This window comes from Portunus trituberculatus, chromosome 21 (assembly GCF_017591435.1).
Source record: "Portunus trituberculatus isolate SZX2019 chromosome 21, ASM1759143v1, whole genome shotgun sequence".
NCBI lineage: Eukaryota > Metazoa > Arthropoda > Malacostraca > Decapoda > Portunidae > Portunus > Portunus trituberculatus.
The window spans coordinates 3,063,879-3,090,767 of NC_059275.1; the positions used below are offsets into that span (position 1 = coordinate 3,063,879).

Below are 26,889 nucleotides of genomic sequence, written 5' to 3' on the forward strand. Positions count from 1 at the left end.
CTATCAGAGAGAGAGAGAGAGAGAGAGAGAGAGAGAGAGAGAGAGAGAGATTATACTTCATATATCCCAATAAAAAGCACGTGTTGTCCTCCCCCATCTCTCTCTCTCTCTCTCTCTCTCTCTCAGTAGACAATATAGAACTGACGAGGAATAGAGAACCTTCCTTTTTCCTTTGTTATTCTATCATTATTTTATTCTTATGCATTATAATAGAGGGAAAAGAAGGAGAACAAGTGGCAAAAATAGAAAAAAAACGTGGATGCTCTTAAGTGTGACAAAAAAAAAAAAAAAAAAAAAAAAAAAAAATAAAAATCATACCAATTGAAGATCAAGATTAAGGTAACTGGTGGTGGTGTTTACTGTTTACGTAGGGGTGAGTTGTGTTGTGGTGTGTTTCTGTGTGTTTGGGTGTTGATGTGTGGTGTTAAGGTGTCTTTTCTGTCAGCAGGGAGTGTTTCTAACTGACATATAACTTCAGATAGCACTCGTATAAAGCAGTTAGTATATTCCCCATTTCCTCTTTTCTTTTCCATCTTTTCATTGTATATTTGGAGGTAAATTATATTCCTCATTTCCTCTTTTCTTTTCCATCTTTTCATTGTATATTTGGAGGTAATTAAAACGACTGTATCTTTGGTATTATTGCAGTTTGAACCAATACACCACATGTGATTATACACTTTCTCACGGTCTAAATCACACTTTGAGCATTTCTACCCCTATTTCACCCTACGAGCATTTTTAGCCCCCACTTCACCCTATCGGAAAATTATAAAAAGGTTAGGTCTACGAGTATTTATAACCCCATTTCACCCTATCGGAAATTAATGATAAGGTTAGGTTAGGTCTAGCCCCACTTCACCCTATCGGAAATTGATAATGATGTTAGATTATGTCTGCAAGCATTTCTAGCCCTATTTCACCCTATTGGAAATAAATAATGAGGTTAGGTTAGGTCTGCGAGCATTTCTAGCCCCACTTCACCCTATCAGAAATTGATAATGATGTTAGATTATGTCTGCAAGCATTTCTAGCCCTATTTCACCCTATCGGAAATAAATAATGAGGTTAGGTTAGGTCTGCGAGCATTTCTAGCCCCATTTCACCCTATCGGAAATTGATAATGAATTTAGATTAGGTCTACAAGCATTTTTAGCCCTATTTCACCCTATCGGAAATAAATAATGAGGTTAGGTTAGGTCTACGAACATTTCTAGCCCCATTTCACCCTATTGGAAATTAATAATAATTTCAGGACAGAATTTAGGTTTGATTTCCCCACCCTAAAATCCTGCTTTCCCAAGAGGTTCCCAAGCTTGTTAGACATAGGGGAAAAAATATAAGACAGGGTATATTGGTTGAAACTGCAAATTTACCGTTTTTTCATCACCGGGTTGTCAGGTGTGGTGTTGTTTGGTTAAGTATGTGTTAGTTTTTAGATAGCTTTTGTTAATCCAGGGGAAAATATAGAGGCATCAGTGTGATTATGTAGCTAATAAAGTACACATCAATGGTTGCACTGTGATGCCCAGAACACGAGATGGACACTCCCAATCGTCACGAAAGATCCCTGCATTTGGGATTTTTTTTTTAAATGCTGAGGTTTTTGTTTTCTATGCACATAAAACCATTGATACATTGCAGCTAAACCTAACCTAACTTAATGCAGGGAATATTGTGTTCTGTGCAAAACTTTTTATTAGCATTAACACTAAATGAGTAATTTGTGAGGGAAAGTGTGTAGAAGGAAAGTTGCCTTAGAAAAATGTCCACTTTCCTTCCAGTTAGCACCTCCTTTTTTAATCAGAGAGAGAGACTGACTGCTAGGCCAAGTAATGCTGTCTTGGTGAAGTTTAAATGAAATCAGGTCATTAATGTTACTAGTGGTGACTTTGAAGAAGTAGTGAAATTTGGTCTATTTTGGTATTCCTGACCAAATAAACCAAAACAAACTTAATCTAAGCTAACTTAATCCCAAATCTAACCTAATCTAACTCTGTTTCTGGCACAATGTGTTTATTTTCAAAAGCATCAGTATGTGTCGATAATAACCATGGACATGAAAAAAATCTTCATAAACGTGAAGCATAGTGTGTATACTACCACAACGTGCTGTCATGTCATGTGGTACTGACAAGGACTGTTAGTAAACATTAACCCCTTTCCCCCAAACAACAAATAAAAAAGGAGATTTGCCCTGGATTAAATACAATTGGATTCTGGGGACTGATAGGTCAGAGGATAATGACCAGTCCAGTGTAGCTATGCCTTCTTATTTTTTTTATTTATCCTTCCAGACTTTTGCACAAGCCATTGTATGAATATCATTCGATAGTATAAAGTGGTGAAAAATGTCTCTAACTTTATTGATGCTACAGGTGACTGGATTTCTGTTAGCTAAGCCTTGTGGATGATGAAGGACCACAGTGGATAGTGCAACAAAGCTGTGTAGTGCTCACTAAGAATTGGGCTTTAGTGATTCTCTTGACTTGATAGTTAAAATGTGAGAAGAAATGCTGCATGTTGACTACACATTTCTTGGGTGTATTTGTTGTCTTGGTAGGCAGTGTGTCAGACTTACCTATATGTTATTGTGAACCATTTAGATCTCATTCCTTGGCAAGTCTCTGATGGCTGCCTCTTTATCTTGCTTCAGATCAGTTTCTCAGTGTTGCCATGATGTTTCCTCCACTCTAAGGAGGCATGATGTGTTAGAAACTTAAGAACATTAAAAAATTAAGGAAACTGCTAGAGGATATCAACCTTACACATACCAGTCTCTGTGTAACAAAATGACCTAATTCCATCTATCATCCTCATCCATAAATTTTGCTATTTCTTTTAAAGCTGCTATTGTAACAACATGATAGCGGAGTCTTCCATTAATTAACCAGTGTTAGAGAACCAGTTCCTTACCATTTCTTTGCTAAACCTAAATTTCTCAAGCTTGTCAACCATTATTTCTGTTTTCTTCCTGGCTATTGAACCTCAGAACTTTGCTCATGTCTTCTTTGTCATAATCTTTATGCCACTTAAATACTTCTATCAGGTCCCACTCTAAAATTACATAATGCAAATTTAGTATCTTCAGTCTTGTTTCTTAGGGAATATCCCTCATCCCGTTTCCTTGTAGACATTCTCCTTTGAATTGATTCTAATGGACATATACAGTGGAGACTCAATACTCGAACTTAATTAATTCCAAATGGCTGTTCCAGTATTAAAAAGTTTGACTATTGATACCTATAAATCAGGTAATTTGTTCTAATCTTAGCAAAACCTCAAGTTTTAAAAGATTTCAATGTATATTTTTTTACAATTTTGATTTGTACATACCGTAAGTGAAGGCTGGTGATGGATAACTTAGAAGAGGAGGGGAGAAGGGTGGGGGAGGAAGTGGGAGGTCGCCAGATGATGAGTCACCATCCATGAAAACGTCTTTGTAACTTTTCTCCTTGTGTGATTCCTGTGAATCCACTAATGGAGTGCTTCGGCTCACTAACACTTTCACTCTCACCAGATTCCTTATTTTCATCACTAATAAGCCTCTTTGGTGCCATCGTAAGTTTCTAAATGAAAAATTACCATCAGAATGCAGAAGAATGTTGTTTATTTCAAGACTATGGTAGGACTAGTGATGCGCACCACCATCCGGTATACCGGTATTACCAGTAATACCGCATCAGAATGGTACAGTGGCAGCTGCAAGAAGGGAGATGACAGAGCTATGTATACAACCAAATTTGCGGCTGTTTGATTACCAGATATTTTCACCACTAATAAGCCTTTGGTTTTAATGTAAGTTTATAAATGAAAAACTACAGACAATGCAGGAAGATGTTATTTTGATGACCGCAGCAGCACAGGTCACAACTGGCAGAGGGGGAAGGGGGTTGCCAGGCAGCCTTTGTTTACAATCACAGGTGTGGATGTTTGACTATCAGGTATTTTTCGAGTATTAAATCAAACTTTTGCGTTTGAGTATTGAAAAGTTTGAGTGTTGAGTCTCCACTGTATCCTTCTTATAACGTGGGAACCAGTACTATTATGTGAATCTGTATACCATGCTGGCAATACTATACAAAGCACCATACTCATACACACTTCATTCATTAGCCCTGGTGGCCTCTAGTGGAAAGGTACAGTTTCATGGACCATCTTACTACCCCCCAGGAGCTTAGGTATAATGCAGTTGGCCACATACATCCACAGCAAAACCCCAAAGCATACATTAGTTTACCCCTGCCCTGAACCCCCTCCAATTCTGACACCATTCTCGGAGCATAGACAGAATAGATGGATCATGTGAAAGCATCAATGTAACTGTTACATGTGCAATCTCAACAGAAATTGAATATCATGGCAAGTGGAAACAACAGTGGCCTTGGTTCTTCAATATTCCGTGGAACTTTGCATGGAAACAGCAACAATTTGGGAGGCAGCAGCAGCAACAGCAACAACAGCCACCACCAGCATCACCACCACCATCAGCACCACCACACAGCCAGCCACAGCCACCATCTGCCACAAGCTGGAGTGGTGAGTTTCTAGGTCCTCTTGATAGGTTTGAGAGGTGTAGTGTCAGGAGAGAGTGAGCCACACGGCTGCTGGACCTTAAGGTCTGTCCACACTGACACTTTTTAATCTGGGAAGAATGCAGGTGCTTCCCTAGAACTCCAATATATTGTTAAAATGGATGAGGCTACAGGGTATGTTGGATGCATGGGAGAATTTTTGGCGGTAAGCATTTGGTGGTGACCATCAGACTGCTCATACAATCCAATATCCACAGCAAGGGGGGAGTATACGTCAGCTGTATTATGTGTTTGCTTTTCCTTCACTACTTAACAGTAAAAGCAATGGTGGACAGTAATTTTCAGTGGACACGAGCATCTACCGTGTAATTGAGTGAGATGCTACAGTGATTCTTCATGGAACCAGTCCCTAGTCTAATGCAAACCCTTTCTAGTGAGCAATTGAAATGATAATGCATGCAAGGGTGTGAATTAAGGTGCAACATTTGTGAAAGAGGTAGAGAATCCAGTTAACTTATTAAGCCTGAAAATCTGGAAGTTTTCAAGTGCTGACATTAGATATGATTTACAATTAGCACATTTGATTAAATATTCTAAGGATCATGCTTACTGTAATGCAGGCTAACTCTACCCCTTCCCAGCAGCCCACCGCCCCACCACCACAGCCCACACTGGGGCCCATGTCCATAAACTCAGATGAGAGTCCACGAGGAAGAGGCACGCCAAGGGTAGGGGCGGCTCAGCACTGTTGCCATTGTTGTTGATGTTAATGTGTGTCAGTTCAGTCAGTTTTGCATAATGTCACTTTTGTTATTAGTTGATTTTTGCTTGATACAATGATGCAGGTATTTTCCAGCAAAGTATGCACGTAGTGTCACTACTCAAAAAAACTGACATTGTTATATGGTGAGTATGAACATACAGTTTTGTGTAAAAATGTACTGAAAATCTTTATGAAATGTGAGTAAATGTACGTTGTTGACAGTTCGTGTGCAATTCTTTTCGTTTCAGAGTCCTGACCACATGTCAAACATCATGGCCAAGCTGTGGTTTGACCATAATGTTGAGTACGCTCTGTCTTCCCTGAAGAAGGAGGAACATGAGAAGCGCACCCGAGACCTTCGCAAGCAGCTTGAGTACATCAGTGACACCAACTGGAAGTATTCCCCGGTTGAGAAGTACATCGGTCAGCAGTGATTGCCTGGCTGCATGTATGTGTGGGTGCCAGTGTATGCTTATAGCATCTTCAGTATTTGACTAAAAACTACCATTTTCCTTTCTTGGTGGAGATATATAAACGGCTAATCTAAAAAGGTGTGTTACTAGTGTGTGATCTGTGGTGACTACTGAGAAAACTTGATAGACCGTCCCAGAGAGAAGTCGCACTTTACGTGTTATTGTTGTGTGACTCAGGTTGTGACATGTCTGTGAAAAGAGAAGAAATTGCTTGCACATAAATGTGTGTGAAAACTGAAAGAAAATTTGAAATACAAGAAAAGCTTTGCCTTGTGAGATTCTCCACATGGTCGAGTAACAAGTTTATGAACTAAAAATTCTAGAAGACAAACATCATAATGATCAGTCTTGTGCAGAAAGCCTTGAGGTTTGCTGCTGGGGGCAGCAAGAGCACCCAGCTTGAAGAGACAGTGAGCTGCAGGCCAAAGCTGGAGGACTTTGTGTCAACAGGTCACTCAGGACCGGAGACGAAGGAGTTTGAAGGACTGGTGACGTCCATAGACTGTTCCTGCATTGTTATTAGCCAGGATATTTATTGCGATCCATCTGACTTCCCATCAGACATTAAGGTTTCTGTGGGAGTTAAAGTGAGGGGCTCAGCTCAGAGGGGAGGCAAGCATGAAATGTGGCGAGCAAAGACGGTAAACATAGTACAGGAAGAATGGGATGCCGGCCTTCACTGCACAGCAAGAATCAATGGTGATGGAAGCATACCCACTGCATGTGTTGCTGAGGGGATCCCAAGGAGTTTTAAGAGTGATTTTTTAGCCTCAGGATCTTTCCAGCCAGGCCACTTACATGAATGTAGTGAAGCTTCGGCCGGGACAGGAGCATCTCAGAGTGTCATTGGAAAGGTGACTGGTGTGTGGAGATACTGTCACTCTCAATGACAGTGTATGCTGCTCCCTGGCTGCTGCAAACATCAACATGGATTTAGTACAAGGCAAGAGTGGTGCTATTTTTATTTTGGTTCATTTAGGGATAGTTAGATAATGGTTATCTAAGCTCATGGATATAGCAACACTACAGAATCTTACACACACACACACACACACACACACACACACACACACACACACACACACACACACACACACACACACACACACACACACACACACACACACACACACACACACACACACACCGTCGCCGTCGCTGAGAGAGGACGGCTCGTCTCCGGCTGCGGACGGGAAGAAGGAAAATACCTATGGTGTTACAGGGCCCGGGTAACACACACACACACACACACACACACACACACACACACACACACACACACACACACACACACACACACACACACACACACACACACACACACACACACACACACACACACATTTCAATCATGCATAAGAAGACTTGTAGAATGAAAAACTTGCATTTAAATCACAGATCAATTTGAATTCATGTCATTAAGGCTCATAGTTCCTGATTTTATCCTTTCATTAGTCCATTAACTTATTTCAACTTGGTTACATTTTTTGCATTGTCTTGTTCCACTTGTAATTATTGTTAATGAGAGATACTGAAAATAAGATGAAATATATGGCTGGAATATTTCTCTCCCTCTACTATAAGAGCTCACTGTTGATACATGGTGGTATTTGTTTGGACAAAGATAGGTAAATGGGTGGAATAGATAGATAGGAAACTCAAGCCACACCATGAGTATTAGTATTTCATGATATTTTAACTAAAGATCTTCAGGAGAGTAATAGACACACAAAGGTTGACTGTGTGTAGTTGTACCTATATGCTGTATTGGCTGTATAGTTGTGAATACTCCTCCATTCTTCTTGGTGACCTCACAATGTAAGGGTAAACAAGAGTGGAGGCCAAACACATCACAGCACAAGGGGAGTACAGGAGCAGTCTTCAGGAATGGTACATTAATCCATCATACTCACAACTCAGCCTTTGATCCTTTAAATGTGGGACATCAGAATATACTGGGACTGACTCCTCATTCAGCTTTTTTTTTTTTTTTACATGTTAATTATGTTTTCCCTAACCAGCGCCCCTCTTACTTTAAGAAAAGTTGTTCATTTATTGTAAGATGACAACTGAAATGTTAAAGAGTACTCTGGTCTGAGTTTCTCCCTCTTCTTGTGACTCACTGCAGAGGCAGACATGTCAGGTGTAAGAGTGTGTGTCTGAAGGTCATGGCCATGTAGACATCTCCATGCTGTGCCATTCTTTGAGTTCATTGAGATGGATTTTGTTATTTTCCTAGATTTTAGATATTTATGGGTGAACTTATGGTAGTTTTATATTTGAAATTTCCCTAATTTCTCCTTTTGTGAATTTAGTAAATTGATTTTCACATTACTTAAATTTTCTTGTGCAATTGTAATTTGGTTTTCTTCCTTTTTATGCCCAGGAGACTGGATAGTGTGTGATGTAGATGGTAAATCCTGTGTAACTGGTGAGTCCAGGGAAGCACATGGCACCATCCAGGTGTCTTCTTTCAAGCCATTGAGAAAGAAGAGAGTGAGGGGAGAGGTCACTCATTCTTACCAGACACACTTCATTGTCAATGATGAGGTGAGCATTGGCACAAGGATATCACTGTACTGGGAGCTTCTGATAATATGAGCAGTTAAATTTCTTCTGAATTTCTTGTACAGCAAATTCTTGTATAACAAAAGTCAGATAATGGGAAAAAGGGGTTATATTCTGTGACCTTTGTCAAAGGCAAGATTTCAAGCTGAAATGTACAGTATCAAAGGCAGTGAATGTATCTTTGATGCAGCTGTCAATAAAGCAGCCTGAAAGAGAAAACAATATCAAAGACCATGATATTATGTAGATTAAACATATAATATGTGCAGAGTAGCCATCAGTCCTTAGTTAATGCATCAGGGAAGATAGGTAACTGTATCAACACCCCCTGTACCTTTTAACAATTTGTATCTTCTTTTTGAGTGTTATTGGTACTCTAGCTTGCATTGCCGTATTGCAAGGACTCGCACCAGAAGCCACCGGCTGTTTGGATGGTATACATAGTAAGCACTGAGAAGCAAAATCAGGGACACAATCTACCTAAGCACCACGTGGTCAGTCACACACAACACTGCACCAAAGACATGAGTGAAAGAGCACACCATTAACAATACTGTAACACATTCAAGCACTGAGTTACGTGATGCACTGTACACTGTACTTGTACTGTATTGTAAATATGCTTGCCAGCAAAATTTTTTTTTTTTTTTTTTTTACATTACAAGGGCACTGGCCAAGGGAAAACAAAGTGTTGGAAAAAAAAAATCCTGCTGGTTGCCAGGCCCTGTTAAGAGGAAAGTAGGAGAAAGAGACAAAACAAAAAAATCTAAAAGGAGGGTCCAGTTAACGTAAGAGGTGTCTTGACACTCCTCTTTTGAAAGAGTTTAAGTCATAGGCAGGTGGAAATACAGACACAGGTAGAGAGTTCCAGAGTTTACCAGTGTAGGGAATGAAGGAGTGAAGATACTGGTTAACTCTTGCATTAGGAAGATGGACAGAATAGGGATGAGAAGAAGTAGAGAGTCTTGTGCAGCGAGGCCGCAGGAGGGGGAAGGCATGCAGTTAGCAAGTTCAGAAGAGCAGACAGCATGAAAACAGCGGTAGAAGACAGATAAAGATGCAACATTGCGGCGGTGACTTAAAGAATCAAGACAGTCAGTTAGAGGAGAAGAGTTGATAAGACGAAAAGCTTTAGATTCCACCTTGTTTAGTAAAGCTGTGTGTGGATCCCCCAGACATGAGAGCCATACTCCATACACGGGCGGATAAGGCCCTGTACAGAGCAAGCAGCTGGGAGGGAGAGAAAATGGACGAAGACGCCACAGGACACCTAACTTCTTGGAAGCTGATTTAGCAAGAGTAGAGATGTGAAATTTCCAGTTTAGATTTTTAGTGAAGGATAGACCGAGTGTGTTTAATGTAGAGGAGAGGGAAGTTGAGTGTTATTGAAGAAGAGAGGATAGTTGTCTGGAAGGTTATGTCGAGTAGATAGTTGTAGAAATTGAGTTTTTGAGGCATTGAACAAAACCAGGTTTTCTCTGCCCCAATCAGAAACAAGTGAAAGATCAGAAGTTAGGCGTCCTATAGCATCTCGCCTTGAGTCATTTAATTGTTGTTGGGTTGGGCGTCTGTTGAACGCTGTTGAATAATGCAAGGTGGTATCATCAGCATAGGAGTGGATAGGGCATTGAGTCAGATTTAGGAGATCATTGATGAATAATAGAAAGAGAGTGGGTGATAGGACAGAACCCTGTGGAACACCACTGTTGATAGTTTTAGGGAAGAACAGTGACCGTCTACTACAGCAGCAATAGAACGATCGGAAAGGAAACTGGAGATGAAGGTACAGAGAGAAGGATAGAATCCGTAGGAGGGTAGTTTAGAAATTAAAGATTTGTGCCAGACTCTATCGAAGGCTTTCGATATGTCAAGGCCGACAGCAAAGGTTTCACCGAAGTCCCTAAAAGAGGATGACCAAGATTCAGTTAGGAAAGTAAGAAGATCACCAGTAGATCTGCCTTTACGGAAACCATACTGGCAATCAGAGAGAAGGTTGTGAGCTGATAGATGCCTCATTATCTTCCTATTAAGGATAGACTCAAAGGCTTTAGAAAGGCAGGAAATCAAAGCTATAGGGCGGTAGTTAGAAGGATTGGAGTGGTCACCTTTTTTAGGGACAGGTTGAATGTGAGCAAACTTCCAGCAAGAAGGATAAATAGAAGTAGAGAGACACAGATGAAAGAGTTTGACCAGGCAGTGAGCGAGTTCGGAAGCACAGTTTTTGAGAACAACAGGAGGGACTCCATCCGGACCGTAAGCCTTCCGAGAATCAAGGCCAGAGAGGGCCAGGAAAACGTCTTTATAAAGAATTTTAATTTTAGGGATGAAGTAGTCAGAGGGTGGAGGAGTAGGAGGAATATGCCCAGAATCATCCAAAGTTGAGTTGGTAGCAAAGGTTTGAGCGAAGAGTTCAGCTTTAGAAAAAGAAGAGACAGCTGTAGAGCCATCTGGATGAAGTAAAGGAGGGAAAGACGAAGAAGTAAAGTTGTTAGAGATATTATTGGCTAGATGCCAGAAATCTCGAGAGGAGTTAGAATGCAATAGTGTACTACAAATATAATAATGAGCAGTAAGGCTGCAAGGGTGGAAGGGTGATCAGAAGAAGAGCAGTCCAACCTGGGGGGTATTGTGAACCCTTTCCAGATCGGGACTCCACAGGTTGTCTGGGACTTGTCATATTGAAGTTTAAATTTTGAGTGAAGGGTGTGGGGGAATGAGGAGCATGTAAAGTTTTGTGAAGAAAGAGAGTTGTCCAGGGGAATATGATAGGAATCCACATCCTGAAGAGTCCTCAAGCAAGGCTGTTTCATTCCAAGTGCCTGAGGTTGCTGCCCCCCATTGAGGGGTGCTGGATGGTGGGTCACTATATCCTTGTGCTCCACGTTAATACTCGTGTTTATGAATTAATTGTTTTCAGATCTGGCTTTGCCTTCTTCTAAAGTACGGACCATATTGTGCACTTGCTGGCATGACTCTCTTCAGTACTGCATTAACAGCCCATTGCTATCAGAAAACTGTGAAAAAGAAAAAAAAAAACAGTGCTAAAGCCTCTTGGAACACATTAGGTTCACACACACACACACACACACACGTAGCGTAGTGATTAGCACGCTCGACTCACAATCGCGAGGGCCGGGTTCGAGTCCCAGTAAGCGGTGAGGCAAATGGGCAAGCCTCTTACTGTGTGGCCCTTGTTCACCTAGCAGTAAATAGGTAAGGGATGTAACTCGAGGGGTTGTGGTCTCGCTTTCCCGGTGTGTGTTGTGTGTTGATGTGGTCTCAGTCCTACCCGAAGATCGGTCTATGAGCTCTGAGCTCGCTCCGTAATGGGGAAGACTGGCTGGGTGACCAGCAGACAACCGAGGAGGAGGTGAATTACACACACCAGAAGCTGTACCGACAAGATGTGGGAAAACAGCTCCCAGGAGAAGCACTTCAGCAGGCATTGGAGCCTGACCTAGACGTTTGTGCAGGGTGAAGAGGGGGCCATAGGGTTCTCCTGGATTTGGATACCGTATATGGAGGGCGAGACAGAGCTAGGTGGCGCTGCCAAATGTATGGAACCAAAACAAACGCCATATTTTGAAAACCAAAGGTCAAATGTCTGAAGAGACTGAGTGATGATAATACAGACAAGGATTTTCCTGGATTTAGAGAAGAAAGAGAAAATAGGAGGAGGCTGATAAACATGGAGAGGGAGAAGGATAAATGAGGGAGGTGATGTCAAGTATGATGAAAAAACAAGACAAGTGAATAAAAGAAAACTGAACTAATAGTGAGATTAGAAGAATGTGTGAAAGTAAGAGAAATAAATCAAGAGATGCAGGAAATAAAGAAACAAAATGATATACTAAAGGCTACATTTTGTGACTGGAGATTCCTTAAGGAGCCTACAGAAAAAAAATACAGGATGAGGAGGATGAAGTAGAGAATGGAATGGGTGAAAGCAAAATTGGAGGAATTACAAAATGCATGGAAACAGGAATAGGAAGAGGAAAAGTTAAATTTTCAGAGGTAGTAAGGAAACAAAGGACACTGTTATACAAGTAATTAAGGGGAAGTAAGATCTAGTGAGGGATACAGTGGATAAGAGGAAATGTACGTATCTTAATTTTTGGGATGAAGAAAAAAAAATCCAAACAAGTTTGTGAGAGAGCAAGAAGAGAGAGAATTGGCCAAAACTATTATCAAACAGGTCCAGAACAGCACACAGGAGTTGGACCAGGAAGTGGAGGAAGTGATTAAGTAGGGAAGGTTTAGTGAAGGGGGAAAGAGACCAATGAAAGTGAGAATGAGATCACAGGTGGCAGTGGAGATTATGATGAGAAAAGGGAAATTGGCTGATGATACTGAATTTAAGGATATATTGATAAAAAGAGATATGAACCTGGAAGAGAGGGAAAAGGAAAAAAGTGCTAAGAAATTAAGTTAAGGAAAAAAACAAGAAAAGGATGGAGATCAAGAAATAGAATTTCTTCTAGAGAGTTCTTGATATGAGAGTAAAGAAGTGGTATCTTTTGGAAAACATGGAGGTCATAGAAGAGGCGAGAAATTAAGAGTGACTTATATTAATAAAGATGGGTTGTTATCCAGTGTGTTGGGGGTTAGAGATTATTTGAAAGAAAAAAAGTGGATGTAATGCACATAGTAGAGACAAAGCTAAAAGAGGAGATCCACGTTAGCTTTAAGCGAAGAGGAACCCAAGCTTTTCTACAAATTTATAAATGGTAAGATGAAGAATAAGGACACAATAGAAAAAAATAATCAAAGGAGAGAAGACATACCAAACAGCAAAAGAAATTAGTGAAATAATGAAAAAGAGCTTCAAAACTGTGTTCACTGAAGAAGAGGAATTTGCAGAACCAAAGAGGACATTACATTGCCAAGGATTGTAGGAAATCAAAGTGTGGCGAACCACTTGAAAGTTAGAGAGCATAGGTGAACTGAAAGGAACTATGTTATATTGGATAAGGGATTATTTGAAGGACAGAAAGATGAGAACTGTGATCAGAGATACATACTCATCTTGGGGTAAAGTAACAAGTGGAGTGCCACAAGGGTCAGTGTTAGCCCCCATTAAGTTCCAGGTATATATAAATGACATACAAAATGGGGTAAACAGTTTTATGAATTTGTTTGCTGATGATGCAAAATTGCTTACCATAATCAAAACCTGAGAGGACTGTTTGCTGCTTCAGGAAGATATAAACCAAATTACGTGTGGGAGTAAGAAGTGGAAGTTAAGAGTTCATTGCCAAGAAATGTCACGTAATGGAATTGGGAAAGAGTAAGAGAAGACTGGTATGGAACTATCTGATGGGAAAGGAACAAATAATGAAGACTAAAGTAACAAGTAGCTGTCATCACCACCATAAATTTGCATAATTCTTTTAAGCTCCTCAATGACTTATTACCAACGGCCTCATTACTAAGTCCATTCCATTGTTGCTTTCATTGTGAAGGAGCCAGTCACTACCTGGGGATTGTATCTAATTTATACCAAAATGTGTAGGAACAACATTATCAACTAAACCATATGTAGCATTAGTTATCAAAAGGAAAGGAGGCCTGGAGTTAGTTTTGTATATAGAGCCTTCACATATGTCACAAAAATGTGTCATATGTTAGGCATGTTAGAGAGACATGGAAACAGACCCATCATGAGTTCAGAATGACTTTTCTGACAACAATGTTAGATGCTATGTTGAAGAGAATTCACTATTCACTTTTTTGTTTCTTAATTTACCACTTTAATTTATCTAAATGTTTGGTGGCAGATGACTTCAGAATCAAATGATCCAGTTGTTATTTTTCTAAAATGCTGAAAATTTGTGTTTTCATGGAAAAGACACTAATCATGAACTAAAAAGCAAAAGCAGAACTCAGGGAGAGCTAGAGAGAAAAGACAGTTTCATTATCTACCAACATCCTGCAAGGAGAATGTGTAATTCTAAAAGTTAGTTCTTTGGATATCTTGATACTCCTTTAGAAAACATCAGTCATATAAAGGAAGAGTAGTAAGATATGGAGCTGTCCCAGAGTTTACCAGTGAAGAGAGTGGGTGAATGAATTTACTGGTTTAGTTTCATTAATAAGGTGAACAGAACAAGATGGAAGTAGTCAGTCACTGATAGGAAAGAAATACACTATTAGAAAATTCAGCAAATCATAATATTGAGGATAGATGTAGAATGTACAAAGTAGGAAATTGGCAAACTGTGAGAAACTAAAGAAAGCTAAAGCAAGGAAGGTGAGGAGATAGTTGACTGAAGATCAGTGTTTATAGAAATCCTGTTAATGTTTTTGTTTTTAGCAATAACCTTGAGATTCAGTAGATTGCAAGTATATCCATCACTGTTACTGGAGACCATCTGCTGTAGAAGAGGTTACTGAGCAGCCATTTGTGATTGTTCAGGGAGAAACCATTCATTATCCAAAAAAAAGAAAGAATCCATGATAACTCAGTACATGTATATTGCTTTTCAAGATTTTCTGCAGCAGGGGCATAAAAGGAGCCTTTTCTGCCAAAACTGGGGATGCCTTGACTGTGGAGGTGATAGAGAGCCAGCAGGGAAGCTTCTGGTGGCGAGCTGTTACTGTTTCTTCCGCTGCCACTCCTCCCTCCACACAGGTTGGCTCTTGTTTTCTCTTATATATTGCTTCTTCTGTTTATTTTCACCTTTCTTTTGAAGTTGGCATTCTCATCAGGCATTTGTTTTTCACTATTCTTGTTGTCCTTGGCCTGTGCCCTTCACATACATAAAAAAGAAAAAGAAATCATACCATATTTTTAACATATTGTAGCATACAAAGAAGTGCTTGGTGGACAGTAATGTGTTGCATTCCAGGACCCAGGAAGTGCTGTGTCCATGGTAGGGCTGAACACTCTGCCAGCTTTTGATGTGGGAAGAGACAAAATGCAGGAAATGATTGAAAATAAAGGAGACATTCTAATAACACAAACAATAAGGTTTGTTTGCTCAGTAATGAGAAAAGAGTTCTGTCTGTCTTCTGAATTAGGCATCACTCTCAGCACATTACTAAAAGCCTTTGTGTACTGCATATAGTGGCCTGTATCTGTATCTATTCGTGTATTCCAGACCAACATTCCAGCACAATGGGTAAGCCACTAAATTAAATTAAAATTAAAACAACCCCTGGGCTTCAATTCATGAATTAATAAGAATATACTGTATGTATATGCAAATATGTATTTGTCATGTCCTGAGTTTCTTTATTTCATTTTCCAGATGCTTATTGATAGATTTGGAAAATATGTAAATGCATTACATCAGTACTTAATATATTTGTTTAGTTAAGTATTATATTAATGCATCAGTCATAATAAAGAGTGTGATATAGATTTTTTGGCATAAAAGGAAATCGTTAAGCTTTTTATTTTTCTTGTTTACTTACATCTGGAGTTATATTACTTCAATAATGCTTTTATTCAGATGAATATCTTAGTAGTCCATCAAATTTGTGTAAAAAATTATGTAGTATAAAAAGAATGATATCACTCATTTCCAGCTTCCCTCAAGTGACATTTGGAGCACCAGCTTTCACAGATGTGTCCATTGAGAACACAGGGCCAAGACCAAGAGCCTTAGAGAGAGTGTACTTTGTGTCTCCATCTCAGGAGAGCCAATTCAGTGTGACATTGTGTTCAGCTGGAGGATTGGTGGATGGCACTGCAAGAACACTAGAGCCTGGAGCAAAGGTGGTGGTGAGGCTATGTTGTGCTGGAACACTCATTGGCTTGTTCAGGCAGCTCTGCATATTTGAATTTGAGAGTTTTCATGTTGGGAGGTATGTAAGTGCAAATGTGGAGGATCCTGTCATGGCCTCCCTGGCACCAACTTCTTGCCACACCCATCAAGCACACCACCACTCAATGAGTAGACCCAACGAGAGAGGCATCATCGTGGGGCAGAGGTCCTTCAAGCCCTCACCTTTCATACCAGTGAAGCTTCCAGCCGTGCGTATCCCTGAAAGTCTGTGGCAGGAAGTGAACAGGGGAGATCTTTTCCATGTGGCAGCAGAGCTCAGAGAACCCCTCAATGCAGACAACCACAAGAAGAAGTTTTCTCTTTTACTGCATTTAGAAGAGATAAAAATGACACAGGAAATGAGAGAGGTAAGGATCAAATGACTCTTATATGTCTGAGGATTAATTTGTGCTTATTCATGAAGATCATGAGCTTAGACTATTAAATTATCATTTTCATTATTATTATTATTATTATTATTATTATTATTATTATTATAACTACTATCATTTTTATATTTTGTTTGTTTTCTTTTCATTATAATGTCCACAGTTTGATATGGCAAGAGCAAGCTTCACAGTGCATGGAGAGTTCCTGGGCCTAGCAGTGCCTGGGCTGGTAGAGAAGCGTCCCTCACTGCTGATAGGAGACTCAGTCATTGCCACAGAGCTGAGCAACAATTGGGCGGTGGAGTATGAGGGATGCATCCACCAGGTACTTCACACACAGGTGAGCCATAGCACAGCTCTTATTTGTGTGCACAGGATTTCTTTAAATAGATTAATCCATTCCTGGAAATCATTCCAGTCTGCCTTAGTGTTTTATGACAGACATCTGTGGGTCAGAAATAATTTGTTTAGAAAGGATGTATTGAATGAACTTAGTGACATAGAAATTATCAGGAGATATTGTTTAGACTGTGCAGGTATTCTCTTTGTCACCAATCTAGTGAGGGAAGCCATACAGAGTGACATAGAAGTAATCCACTCACTACCAAACTGAAGATGATCATAATATTTAGACATCTTGCTACTCAGAAAAGCTGGTGGGAAAATGCAGTTGTGCAGTTGTGGATCAGTGAGAGAGCCACAGGTGGCTCAGTATTATTCCTGAATGCCAAAACTTTGCTTACATTGAGGTTGTTCACACTTAACTTATTTCAAAGATTGAATTAATCTTACCCACTGTGGTTCTCCTCTAAATACATAGAAATGGATGAAAATTTATAGAAACTAAGAATTATTATTAAACGGCAGCTTTTGCTTTAATTTTTATTATCCAAATCAAATTACTTTGTTTGAGAACTGAATTACAGTACAGCAATGGAAGCAATTATAAGTTCTAAATTTTGTTAAAAAATGGAGATGTCCAGTAATCAAGGTTCCACTGTACTTACTTTTGATATGAATTAAGAAACATAACCAGATAATCCCTTATTGGCCAAAAACTGTAGTATTGCGTACTTTTCAGGTCTATTTAAAGTTTCACTCATCATTCCATGACAAGTATCATGGTGAAGACTACAAGGTGAGGTTCAACTTTAACCGGACTCCTCTTCGAAGATGTCACTTTGCCCTCACCCACACCATGAGGCAGTTAGGCCCTGATGTCCTCTTCCCCTTCAGACTAAAGCTTCAGCTCCCTCAGGTTTGCTACATTGATCCTGAAGTACAGCTAACAAAGAGGTGGAGGCAGTACCCCTCAAAAATTCGCCAGCTGCCCTCTGTGTCTAAGGCCTCCAGCAACCCTGCAGCAGGTGTGCCCAAGTGTGAGTGACTGCTATCATCTCTGATGCTTTTGTTGTAACAGCACTGTTTAGTTTGCCTGCACAAGATTCACATTTATGTATATGTCATGTAGAAACTAAAATGAGGCTTCCTCTTACTCCAGACAAAAGTGTCTTAAATTGAGGAAAGTTTCAGTAAGAAAGTATCTTCTGGTGATGTGATAAGAGAATCTTTTGTAAATGAGATAAAACACCAGTCTTCTTTTTCTAAACAAGAAAATAGTACAATCACAAAATAACAATAATTTTTGTTCTTTCTTATTTGATAGTAGGTGTTCACTGTTCCCTCACAGGTAACAGTGTAGCAAGTGAAGAATCAGGATTTGACAACAAAGACACAATAGCTTGTATCGGCAAACAAAGGCATCAGCAGGAAATGGAAGGACCAGCATTGAGTCAGCCTAAGAATTTTCAACAAGACTTTTCTAACTCATCAGAGAGGATCAGTCTGCATCACATAGGAAAGAATGATCAAATTGTCACTTCCACCACTAAACTAATTCCGCGTTGTTTAGATCTGGCAGTGTACAGAAGTGCAAATGGAGCCAAGAGATCAGGCAGCAGAGATGGAAAGCTGAATGCAGAGAGCAGTGTCACTAATGAGAAGCCTAGTGCAAAATATGTTAGTAATTTGATTTGTGAAAATCATTTAGAAAATAAGAGAAATAGCTTATCAGTTGAAAACTCATTACAGATGATGAAAGAAAAACACATTCCCAGTGAAGTTTGTAAAAATGAACAATATAATTCCAAGGCACTTTCTGGTGAAAGGTTTGGATGCAGTGGTACCCACACTGCACCAAGGAACAAACTTAGCTATGTTGTACCAGTGTTGCCATTGCCTCACTCAAAAGAAAAAAGTAAGTAGTGGAGTACTTCTTCATTTTTATTTTGTCTTGTGTTGCAACTTCCTTTGCGGAAATATGTTGATGTTTTTAATAGAAATATTAAGAAATAAAGATAAATGAATAGATGCATTCATTGCTGAGTCAGGGTGATCTGCTGTCATGGTCACTTATGCACTGTGTGACACATTTCACTGACTTTCTTAAGAGCAGATTCACTAAAGAATGCAGTGAATTAATGTTAAGGTAATTATCATAGAAAAGTGTATGTATATTAATCCATATTTCTGCATAAGAGTTTAAGTGGTAAATATTGAAGTGAAAAGTGAGAGATGAACATATTTTCATAAAAAACTCGGATTTGGAGATGTTTTGGAGCAGACACTGCTTAAAAATTGATAGTGAGTCTGAATTTCACACACATTTTCAAAGTAATCCAACCCTAGAGAATGATGTCCTTCATTCATATTTAGTCATGTCTTTTTATCCAGCATCATCATCAGTTAATTGTTACAGCACAGAATATGAAGAAGGTTCCAGTCCTGAAGTGGTTTAACAAGAGTCTGAATCGAGAGCAGAAGCTGGCAGTGCGTAGGATCTTGGAGGGAACCACTCGGCCTCTGCCATATGTCATCTTTGGTCCACCTGGTACTGGCAAGACTGTGACTGTGGTGGAGGCTGCCCTTCAGATCCTCACTTTGATACATCACAGCCGGTAACTTTTTTTCTTGACAGACTTGCTTTACTTGCGATGGTTTGGATCTGCTTAGAAAATGGAGGATAATAGGGTAGTAAATATGTGAGATAAATGTGTGAACTTGAGAGATAGGGCAACACTGAAGTAAAGGGGAATGATTGTGTATGACAGATACAAATGGAAAGCAGTTGTGTGTGCATGAGGAATGACACAGCCCTGCAACTTATAAGGGAAACAACCATGGAATGCATGAACAGTTTGTGTGTATGTGTGTACAGTAGAGACTCAATATTTAAATGTCTTTAATAGTCAAACTTTTCATACTTGAATGCAAAAATTCGACTTAATACTTGAAAAAATACCTGTTTGTCGAATGTTCGCACATGTAGTTGTAAACAAAGGCTCCTGGCCTCTCCCTCCTCCCCTCCTCTAGTTTTCCCTCCACAGTCATGAGAACAACATTCTTCTGCATTCTGCCAGTAGTTTTTAATTTATAAACTTATAATGTTACTGAAGGTTTATAAGTGGTGAAAATATCTGGTAATCGAAGGTCTGCACATATAGTTGTAAACAATTAAAGCTCTGATCTCTCCCTCCCCGCTGCTGCCATTGTCCCATTCTGATACCAGTAATACCAGTAATGCCGAAGCTACAATACCAGTTTTTGAGTATACTGGATATCAGTGTGCATCCCTAGTCCCGCTGCAGTCATGAGAAAAAACATTCTCCTGCGTTGTCTGTAGTTTTTAATTTAGAAACTTACAATGGCACTAAAGAGGCTTATTAGTGGTGTGAAAATAAGGAATCTAGTGAGAGTGCAAGTGTTAGTGAGCCACAGCCCTCCACTAGTGGGTTCGCAGGAATCACACCAAGAGAAAAGTTACCAGATGTTTTCATGGATGGTGACTCATCTTTCAACAAATAATCTTCCTCCTCCTCCTCATCCTTCTCCCCTCCTCTTCTACATTATCCATCACCAGCCTTCACTTACAATATGTACAAATAAAAAAAAAAAAAAAATTTACAGTAATTTTTTTGTAAACTTAAGGTTTTTCTAAGGTTAAAATGGATGACCTAATTTATAGGTATCAGTAGTTAAACTTTTTGATACTTAAACAACCATTTGGAGCGAATTAAGCTTGAGTATTGAGTCTCCATTATATTAATTAGATTTCACCAGACCCTTCATGACCCAACAGCTCTCAGACATTCACCTCACCTGCACCCAGCACCTTAGACACCCACCTCACCTGTACTTTACAGGTTGTTGCTTGTGACGCCATCCAACAGTGCATCAGATCTTGTGGCAGAGAGGCTGGTGGAGTCAGGACGGCTGGAGACGAGTGACATGGTGCGCCTCATTGCTTACCAGGTATGTTCTGTTGAAGCCAGTGCTCCTCTAGCTATCATCTTTCACTGTTTTCACACTGACTGCCCTTCTGATCTTGCTAATTGCATGTCTCCCTTCCTTCCAGTATCCAAGAGTTAACCAGTATTCTCAATGATTTATATCTTTTCTGAAAAACTCTGAAACTTCCTGCTTGCTTCTGTGTTTTCTCCTTCCCTTAACTTGAACTCTATCAAGAAGGAAGTGTCAAGTCACTTATTATCCAACTTTGAATGATCTTTTTGACTTTTTCTTTTCAGACTGGCATCTTGGTATGCCTTTTCTTTAATTAATTTTGTTCATGTTGGCCAGTGCTCCTCTTACATAGAAAAAACAAATGCTTTTAATGCTAAGTATGAAATTATAAAAAAAATTGGTACTGCTTTCTAGCATGAGTCTCATCTACTTATTTACTTATTACTGAAAGATTTCTCTTTCTTTTCCATCTCCAGTGCAGGGCAAAGGGGTAAGAGAGTGGTGTGAATATATGAGAATGTGATAGTTGTGTGGTCTGTGTTGCTGCTTTGCTTTTTGGGAGATAGAGCCTTAACGTATGTATATATGTATTACAGTTGATTATCTACAGTCCAGCGACCACATACTGCCTTGAGGCTTTGCCATTTGTCAAGTGGTTTAAAGTTACCTACATGTCACCATGATACCCAGGTTCTAGGTGATATGGGCCCTAATATGGGTACAACTATAAATAAAATTGCTTGTGCCACTAATGGGTGGAAGCTGAACAGCGCTTCCAATACTCTTCAAGTAAACCTACAGGCACTGTAGATTATAACATTAAAGAGAAAGAAGAAGAAGAAGAAGAGAGAGAGAGAGAGAGAGAGAGAGAGAGAGAGAGAGAGAGAGAGAGAGAGAGAGAGAGAGAGAGAGAGAGAGAGAGAGAGACTCAGGACCTTGGGAATGCCTGATTTTTGAGAATTTCAGATTTTTTTATGTAGTATATGTGTATACTTTATATATTTGACAAAAATGGGCTACCTATACAGAAGATTATGGCTGACAGCTCAACACATGCAGGCTGCTCGAGGCAAAGCTTGTTTGAGTTTGGGAAAAATTATTGTACTACTCCAAGTAGTTATTTATAATAATACTTTATTGCATCCCAAAGGAACACTATTTACTCATTCTTACTGATATTTATTGTTGAATTTATAATGAAAACAGTTAAGGATCATGTCATGGTATATACAACCATGTTATCATGATGACAAGAGTTCCAATGGATTGACAGTCAGAAATGGCACTAAATCAGGGTGAATCCTTTCTCAGCACTTATGGACAATGTCAAGTTTATAGCCAGCCACACATAGACTTGTATCTAAGATGTGTTATTTTGCCCAATATAACCAACGTCATTGGCTTTGATGGTTTGTAGAATACACGTGGCAGTATTCTGTGGTATTTTAAAGATTACCTGTAGTCTGGAATTTTCTGTGGTCTGGCAAACCTCAGTTATGGAAGTTGCTGGATTTGGGAGGTTCAACCTGTTCATGCTGTATTTATTTAACAAGAATTGACCACCTGTGCAGTTCTTTTAAAGAAGAAAATTAAACACTAAATAGAAAGCAAATGAAATTTCTACCACTTTCACTTTCTCTGTCATCAACAATACACAATGTTTGCTTTCTTTTCTTTGCTGAATACATAATTTGGTTAAACTGTAGCAAATAAATTATTAAACAAAAAGAAATGCTTGTTTGCTGTTGCAAGCAGGACCAAACACATGATTTTGTAGTACAACACCATCAGAATATAAATGGTGCCTCCAGAAAGCAATGGCACACCAATGTCATAAATTTAAAAAGGCACTCTGACAGTATTCATAATGCTGGAAAACTGATGCTTCCTGGATTTTTTATAGTCAACTGTTCTGAAAACATTGTTATTGATTTTCTTGGAGTGAATGGCATGGAAGGTAGATCATAAGGGATCTTAGATTGCAATAGACCTTTATGTACTTACTAAGCTATTACATTTCATTATAATATACTATACATACCATACTATTGAAGTATGATGCTGTTTTGAAAAAGAAAAACATAAAGCGTACTCCACAACTGTTGTTTGTGTATTGTTATGTGATGTGAATAAAGAAGGAAAACATGTGGGTAGGAGAGCCAACACTAATTGGCCATGTGAGTGAAGGCTTCTTATAGTGAAATAAGAAAAGTAATGATTCATAAGTCAAACTGAAAGAGGTTCTTAGAGTTTGTGTCTCTCTTGTTTTCTTGATGTATAATAACAAGGTAAATAATTTCTATGAAAAGTTTATAAAGATATGTTAATAGTTATTGGATTTGCTTTTGCAGGTCTGAAGTGCCTTGTAATGATTGCTGTGGTTTTTTGTATTTCCTTAATTCCTTAATTTTGTGATCTCCTTTCTCCTTTTTGCTGTTGATTTCATCTCCACTCATGCATATACACATGATACTTGTAATACTGCTTCACCAGCACTACTCTTTTGCCTTCCAGCAGCAGTAGCTACTTGGTCATAAGTTAGCAACACATCAGGCTTGACTACTAAACTCTGAACTCCCTGCCTACCTCTGTGTTTCCTTCTTCCTACTACCTGAACTCTTAGGAGGTTTCAAGATGACACCCCTTTTTTTTTTATTTATTTATTTTTATTTTTTTATTTTTATTTATTTATTTATCTTTTTTTTATTTTTTTTTTTTGTCTTATGAAAAAGGATGGAATGAAAATAGAAATCTTACCTGCAAATTTTCATACAGAGATCAAAGGAAAGTATCCCTGAGGTGATTCTTCCCTACTGTTGTAATGGGGATGAGATGGAGGTGCGTGTCCACCAGCGGGTTGTGGTTGCCACAGCGACATGTACCGGAGTACTGTACATGCAAGGCCTCCACAGGGAACACTTCACTCATGTGCTGGTGGATGAGGCGGGCCAGCTGACTGAGCCTGAGTGCCTGGTGCCTCTTGGGTGAGCCAGCCTCCCTTATGCACTTGATCTGACGCTGACTGATCTGACGCTCAGCTCAGCTAGGAAGTTGATTTGCATAGTGGTAGTAATAGTAGTAGTAGCTTGTTGATGAATTTAACAATGTAAAAAATACTAAAAACAAATATATAACACAGCTGAACACAGTGCAATTAAATAGAGCAGAGGGCTAAATAGCCTCTAGTGTGCACCAAATGTGATTATAAATTTTGAATGCTGATGCACAAAGCTGCAATCATACAAATACATTTTCATTTAGAAAGCCTCCAACATGTATATAGTAGTAGTAGTAGTAGTAGTAGTAGTAGTAGTTCATAAACAAAACAAAAAAAGAATAAATAAATAGATAAATAAATAAATAAACAAAAAAAATAATAAAAAAAATATATAAAATAAATAAATAAATTAATTAATTAAGAAATATGTAAATCCCCTAAAAACTTTGTAATTCTTGTGAATTCTTATGAAGACTTCTAAATGCATTAGCAAGAGAGATTAATTGAGAGTGGTGGTGTGATGCTTCCAGGCTGGTGAATAAAGTAACAGGACAAATAGTTCTGGCTGGAGATCCTGAGCAGTTGGGTCCCGTCATACAGAGTAGGCTTGCCAGGCGAGGAGGTCTGCAGCAGTCCCTCCTGCAGCGCCTGTGTCTGAGTGTTCTTTACCAGGTAACTCACCATTTCTCTTCAAAGCCCTTGAACATGAGAGAGAGACAGAGAGAGAGAGTGTGCACTGGAGGTGATACTAACTTACCTCTCTCTGTCTCTCTCCCTCTCTTTCTTTTCAATTCATGCAATGTCCTTATTTCAAGTTTATCTATCAATATATATATATATATATATATATATATATATATATATATATATATATATATATATATATATATATATATATATATATATATATATATATATATATATATATATATATATATATATATATATATATATATATATATATATATATATATATATATATATATATATATATATATATATATATATATATATATATATATATATATATATATATATATATATATATATATATATATATATATATATATATATATATATATATATATATATATATATATATATATATATATATATATATATATATATATATATATATATATATATATATATATATATATATATATATATATATATATATATATATATATATATATATATATATATATATATATATATATATATATATATATATATATATATATATATATATATATATGGTCCAGTGGGACTGCGCGCGCGTTGTAGGCCTCAGGGTTCTCAAGCGCACGGGTTTGAATCCAGGCCATGGTTCGAGGTTAGGAAGGGCATCCACTCAGGGTAATGGTTCCCAAATGCCAAAACCAAAGTCCTCCTGATTCCTCTGTCAGGAGGCACCATTCTAGCCCTAATGTAATAGGTAAACCGGATGTAAAAACAAGAAAAAAAAAAATGCAATATTTTGGCAAACTGCAGGGTCAGGAAGGCTGCAAGTCTGGTGGATGGGAATACGAGCCCAGCTTGGTGACACGGCTGGTGAGGAATTACCGCTCCCACCCTCACATCCTGGCCGTCCCTTCTCGCCTCTTCTACAACAGTACCCTCCAGGCTTGTGCAGATGTCAAGGTGAACTACAGCTTCAAAACAAAATATATTGTCTGTTATCACTGTTTGGCTATTACTAGAATGTTTTTATCATGGAAATACTTTACGCTCTTCTCCATAAAAGTTGTAGTCTTTCCTCCTTCAACAGACACAAGAGCACTTGCTACAGTGGGAGGAGCTGCCATGTCACTCCTGTCCAGTCCTCTTCCATGGAGTTGTTGGGACAAACCTTCAGGAGGGAGACTCTCCTTCATGGTTCAACCCTGCTGAGGCCTTTCAGGTTATTCAAGTGTGGTGTTACTCAGATGCATTGGCTTTATCTCATCAAAGCTGTATAATCACTTACTGGATAAGTCAAGTAATTTGTTGTTTGCATAAGTAATTTGTTGTTTGTATGTGATTTATGTATTGTAAAGAAGTGAAATTGACATCTTTGCTTCAGGTTGTGAGGTATACCAAAAGTTTGCTCTTGCATGGTGTGGAGGAAAGAAACATTGGAATAATCACACCATACAGAAAACAGGCAAGTCTTCATTCAATAGCTCATTTTTAGATCTTGCACTTATATAATAATCCTCTTGAATCTGGGCCCATATTCTGAAAAATTGTATCATAATGGTAATTGTGTAGTACATAATTTTCATCACTGAACATGAAAACCAATTTTAATGGTGGCCATGATGATACAATAATCCCAGTATTTATTGGTATAGTACATGGTTGATAGAATTTCTCATCTCAACATTTTAGATAGAGAAGGTCCTGAAGCTGCTGACTACCTTTGGCATTGAGGGCGTGAAGGTGGGCTCAGTGGAGGAGTTCCAGGGGCAGGAGCGCCAGGTGGTACTCATCTCCACCGTCAGATCCTCCTCAGATGGGATAGAGGTGAATGTCTTGATTAGCTTATTTATGAATAGCTAATGCTAAAAGCCTTCATGATAGAACTATGAGATTATTATTCTTTTCCTGATGTGCTGTAGCAGAACCCTGAAATTATTCTTTTTCCTGATGTACTATAGCCTGTTATAACTCACATGTGTCATGTTTCTAGTTACATATAATTGTTTTTATTTTAAGGAGGATGCAAGGTACAGCCTCGGCTTCATTAGGTGCAACAAAAGATTCAATGTTGCCGTCACCAGAGCTCAAGGCTTGCTGGTAGTGGTGGGCAACCCTCTGTTGCTGAGCATGGATCACTCCTGGAAGGAATTTATCAGATTTTGCATTGAAAAAGATTCTTATCGTGGCCATGAACTTCAGAACATTTAAGCAGTGAGTTGTGATATATATATATATATATATATATATATATATATATATATATATATATATATATATATATATATATATATATATATATAGATAGATAGATAGATAGATAGATAGATAGATAGATAGATAGATAGATAGATAGATAGATAGACAGGTATGCAGTCAATGATGTACGCACTTAGAACTCTCACTGACAT

General features: G+C 38.6%; 2 protein-coding genes across 7 annotated transcripts; both read left to right on the forward strand.

The window, feature by feature from the left end:
* Positions 1-323: 323 nt before the first annotated feature.
* Positions 324-6,909, forward strand: LOC123506939 (homeobox protein MOX-2-like). 6 transcript variants are annotated; one of them, XM_045259364.1, is made up of 4 exons: positions 324-373; positions 4,348-4,539; positions 5,177-5,263; positions 5,547-6,909. In XM_045259364.1, the coding sequence occupies exons 2-4, from the start codon at positions 4,360-4,362 to the stop codon at positions 5,730-5,732; spliced, it is 453 nt and encodes a 150-aa protein (XP_045115299.1). In that variant the 5' UTR covers positions 324-373; positions 4,348-4,359; the 3' UTR covers positions 5,733-6,909. The 6 variants fall into 6 exon arrangements, with proteins under 6 accessions (XP_045115299.1, XP_045115300.1, XP_045115301.1 ...); XM_045259365.1 differs by having other exon boundaries at positions 351-388; XM_045259366.1 differs by lacking the exon at positions 324-373 and adding an exon at positions 477-497.
* LOC123506938 (RNA helicase Mov10l1-like) lies at positions 6,591-26,691 on the forward strand. The gene is made up of 17 exons (XM_045259361.1): positions 6,591-6,714; positions 8,158-8,321; positions 14,827-14,970; positions 15,188-15,309; positions 15,870-16,476; positions 16,661-16,837; positions 17,579-17,876; positions 18,188-18,754; positions 19,256-19,454; positions 20,700-20,808; positions 23,575-23,783; positions 24,328-24,469; positions 25,292-25,441; positions 25,569-25,700; positions 25,863-25,943; positions 26,171-26,305; positions 26,498-26,691. Exons 1-17 carry the CDS (start codon positions 6,699-6,701, stop codon positions 26,687-26,689), a joined length of 3,444 nt encoding a protein of 1,147 aa, XP_045115296.1. The 5' UTR covers positions 6,591-6,698; the 3' UTR covers positions 26,690-26,691.
* Positions 26,692-26,889: the final 198 nt, after the last annotated feature.

Coding starts and splice junctions, on each gene's coding strand:
- LOC123506939 (XM_045259362.1), top strand. CDS start 4,065: ATGCTGGCAATACTATACAAAGCACCATACTCATACACACTTCATTCA. Junction 4,540..5,176: donor ATCTGCCACAAGCTGGAGTG/GTGAGTTTCTAG, acceptor ACCCCTTCCCAG/CAGCCCACCGCCCCACCACC. Junction 5,264..5,546: donor GAGGAAGAGGCACGCCAAGG/GTAGGGGCGGCT, acceptor TTTTCGTTTCAG/AGTCCTGACCACATGTCAAA.
- LOC123506938 (XM_045259361.1), top strand. Junction 16,838..17,578: donor ACCAGGTACTTCACACACAG/GTGAGCCATAGC, acceptor CGTACTTTTCAG/GTCTATTTAAAGTTTCACTC. Junction 25,944..26,170: donor TCACACCATACAGAAAACAG/GCAAGTCTTCAT, acceptor TCAACATTTTAG/ATAGAGAAGGTCCTGAAGCT.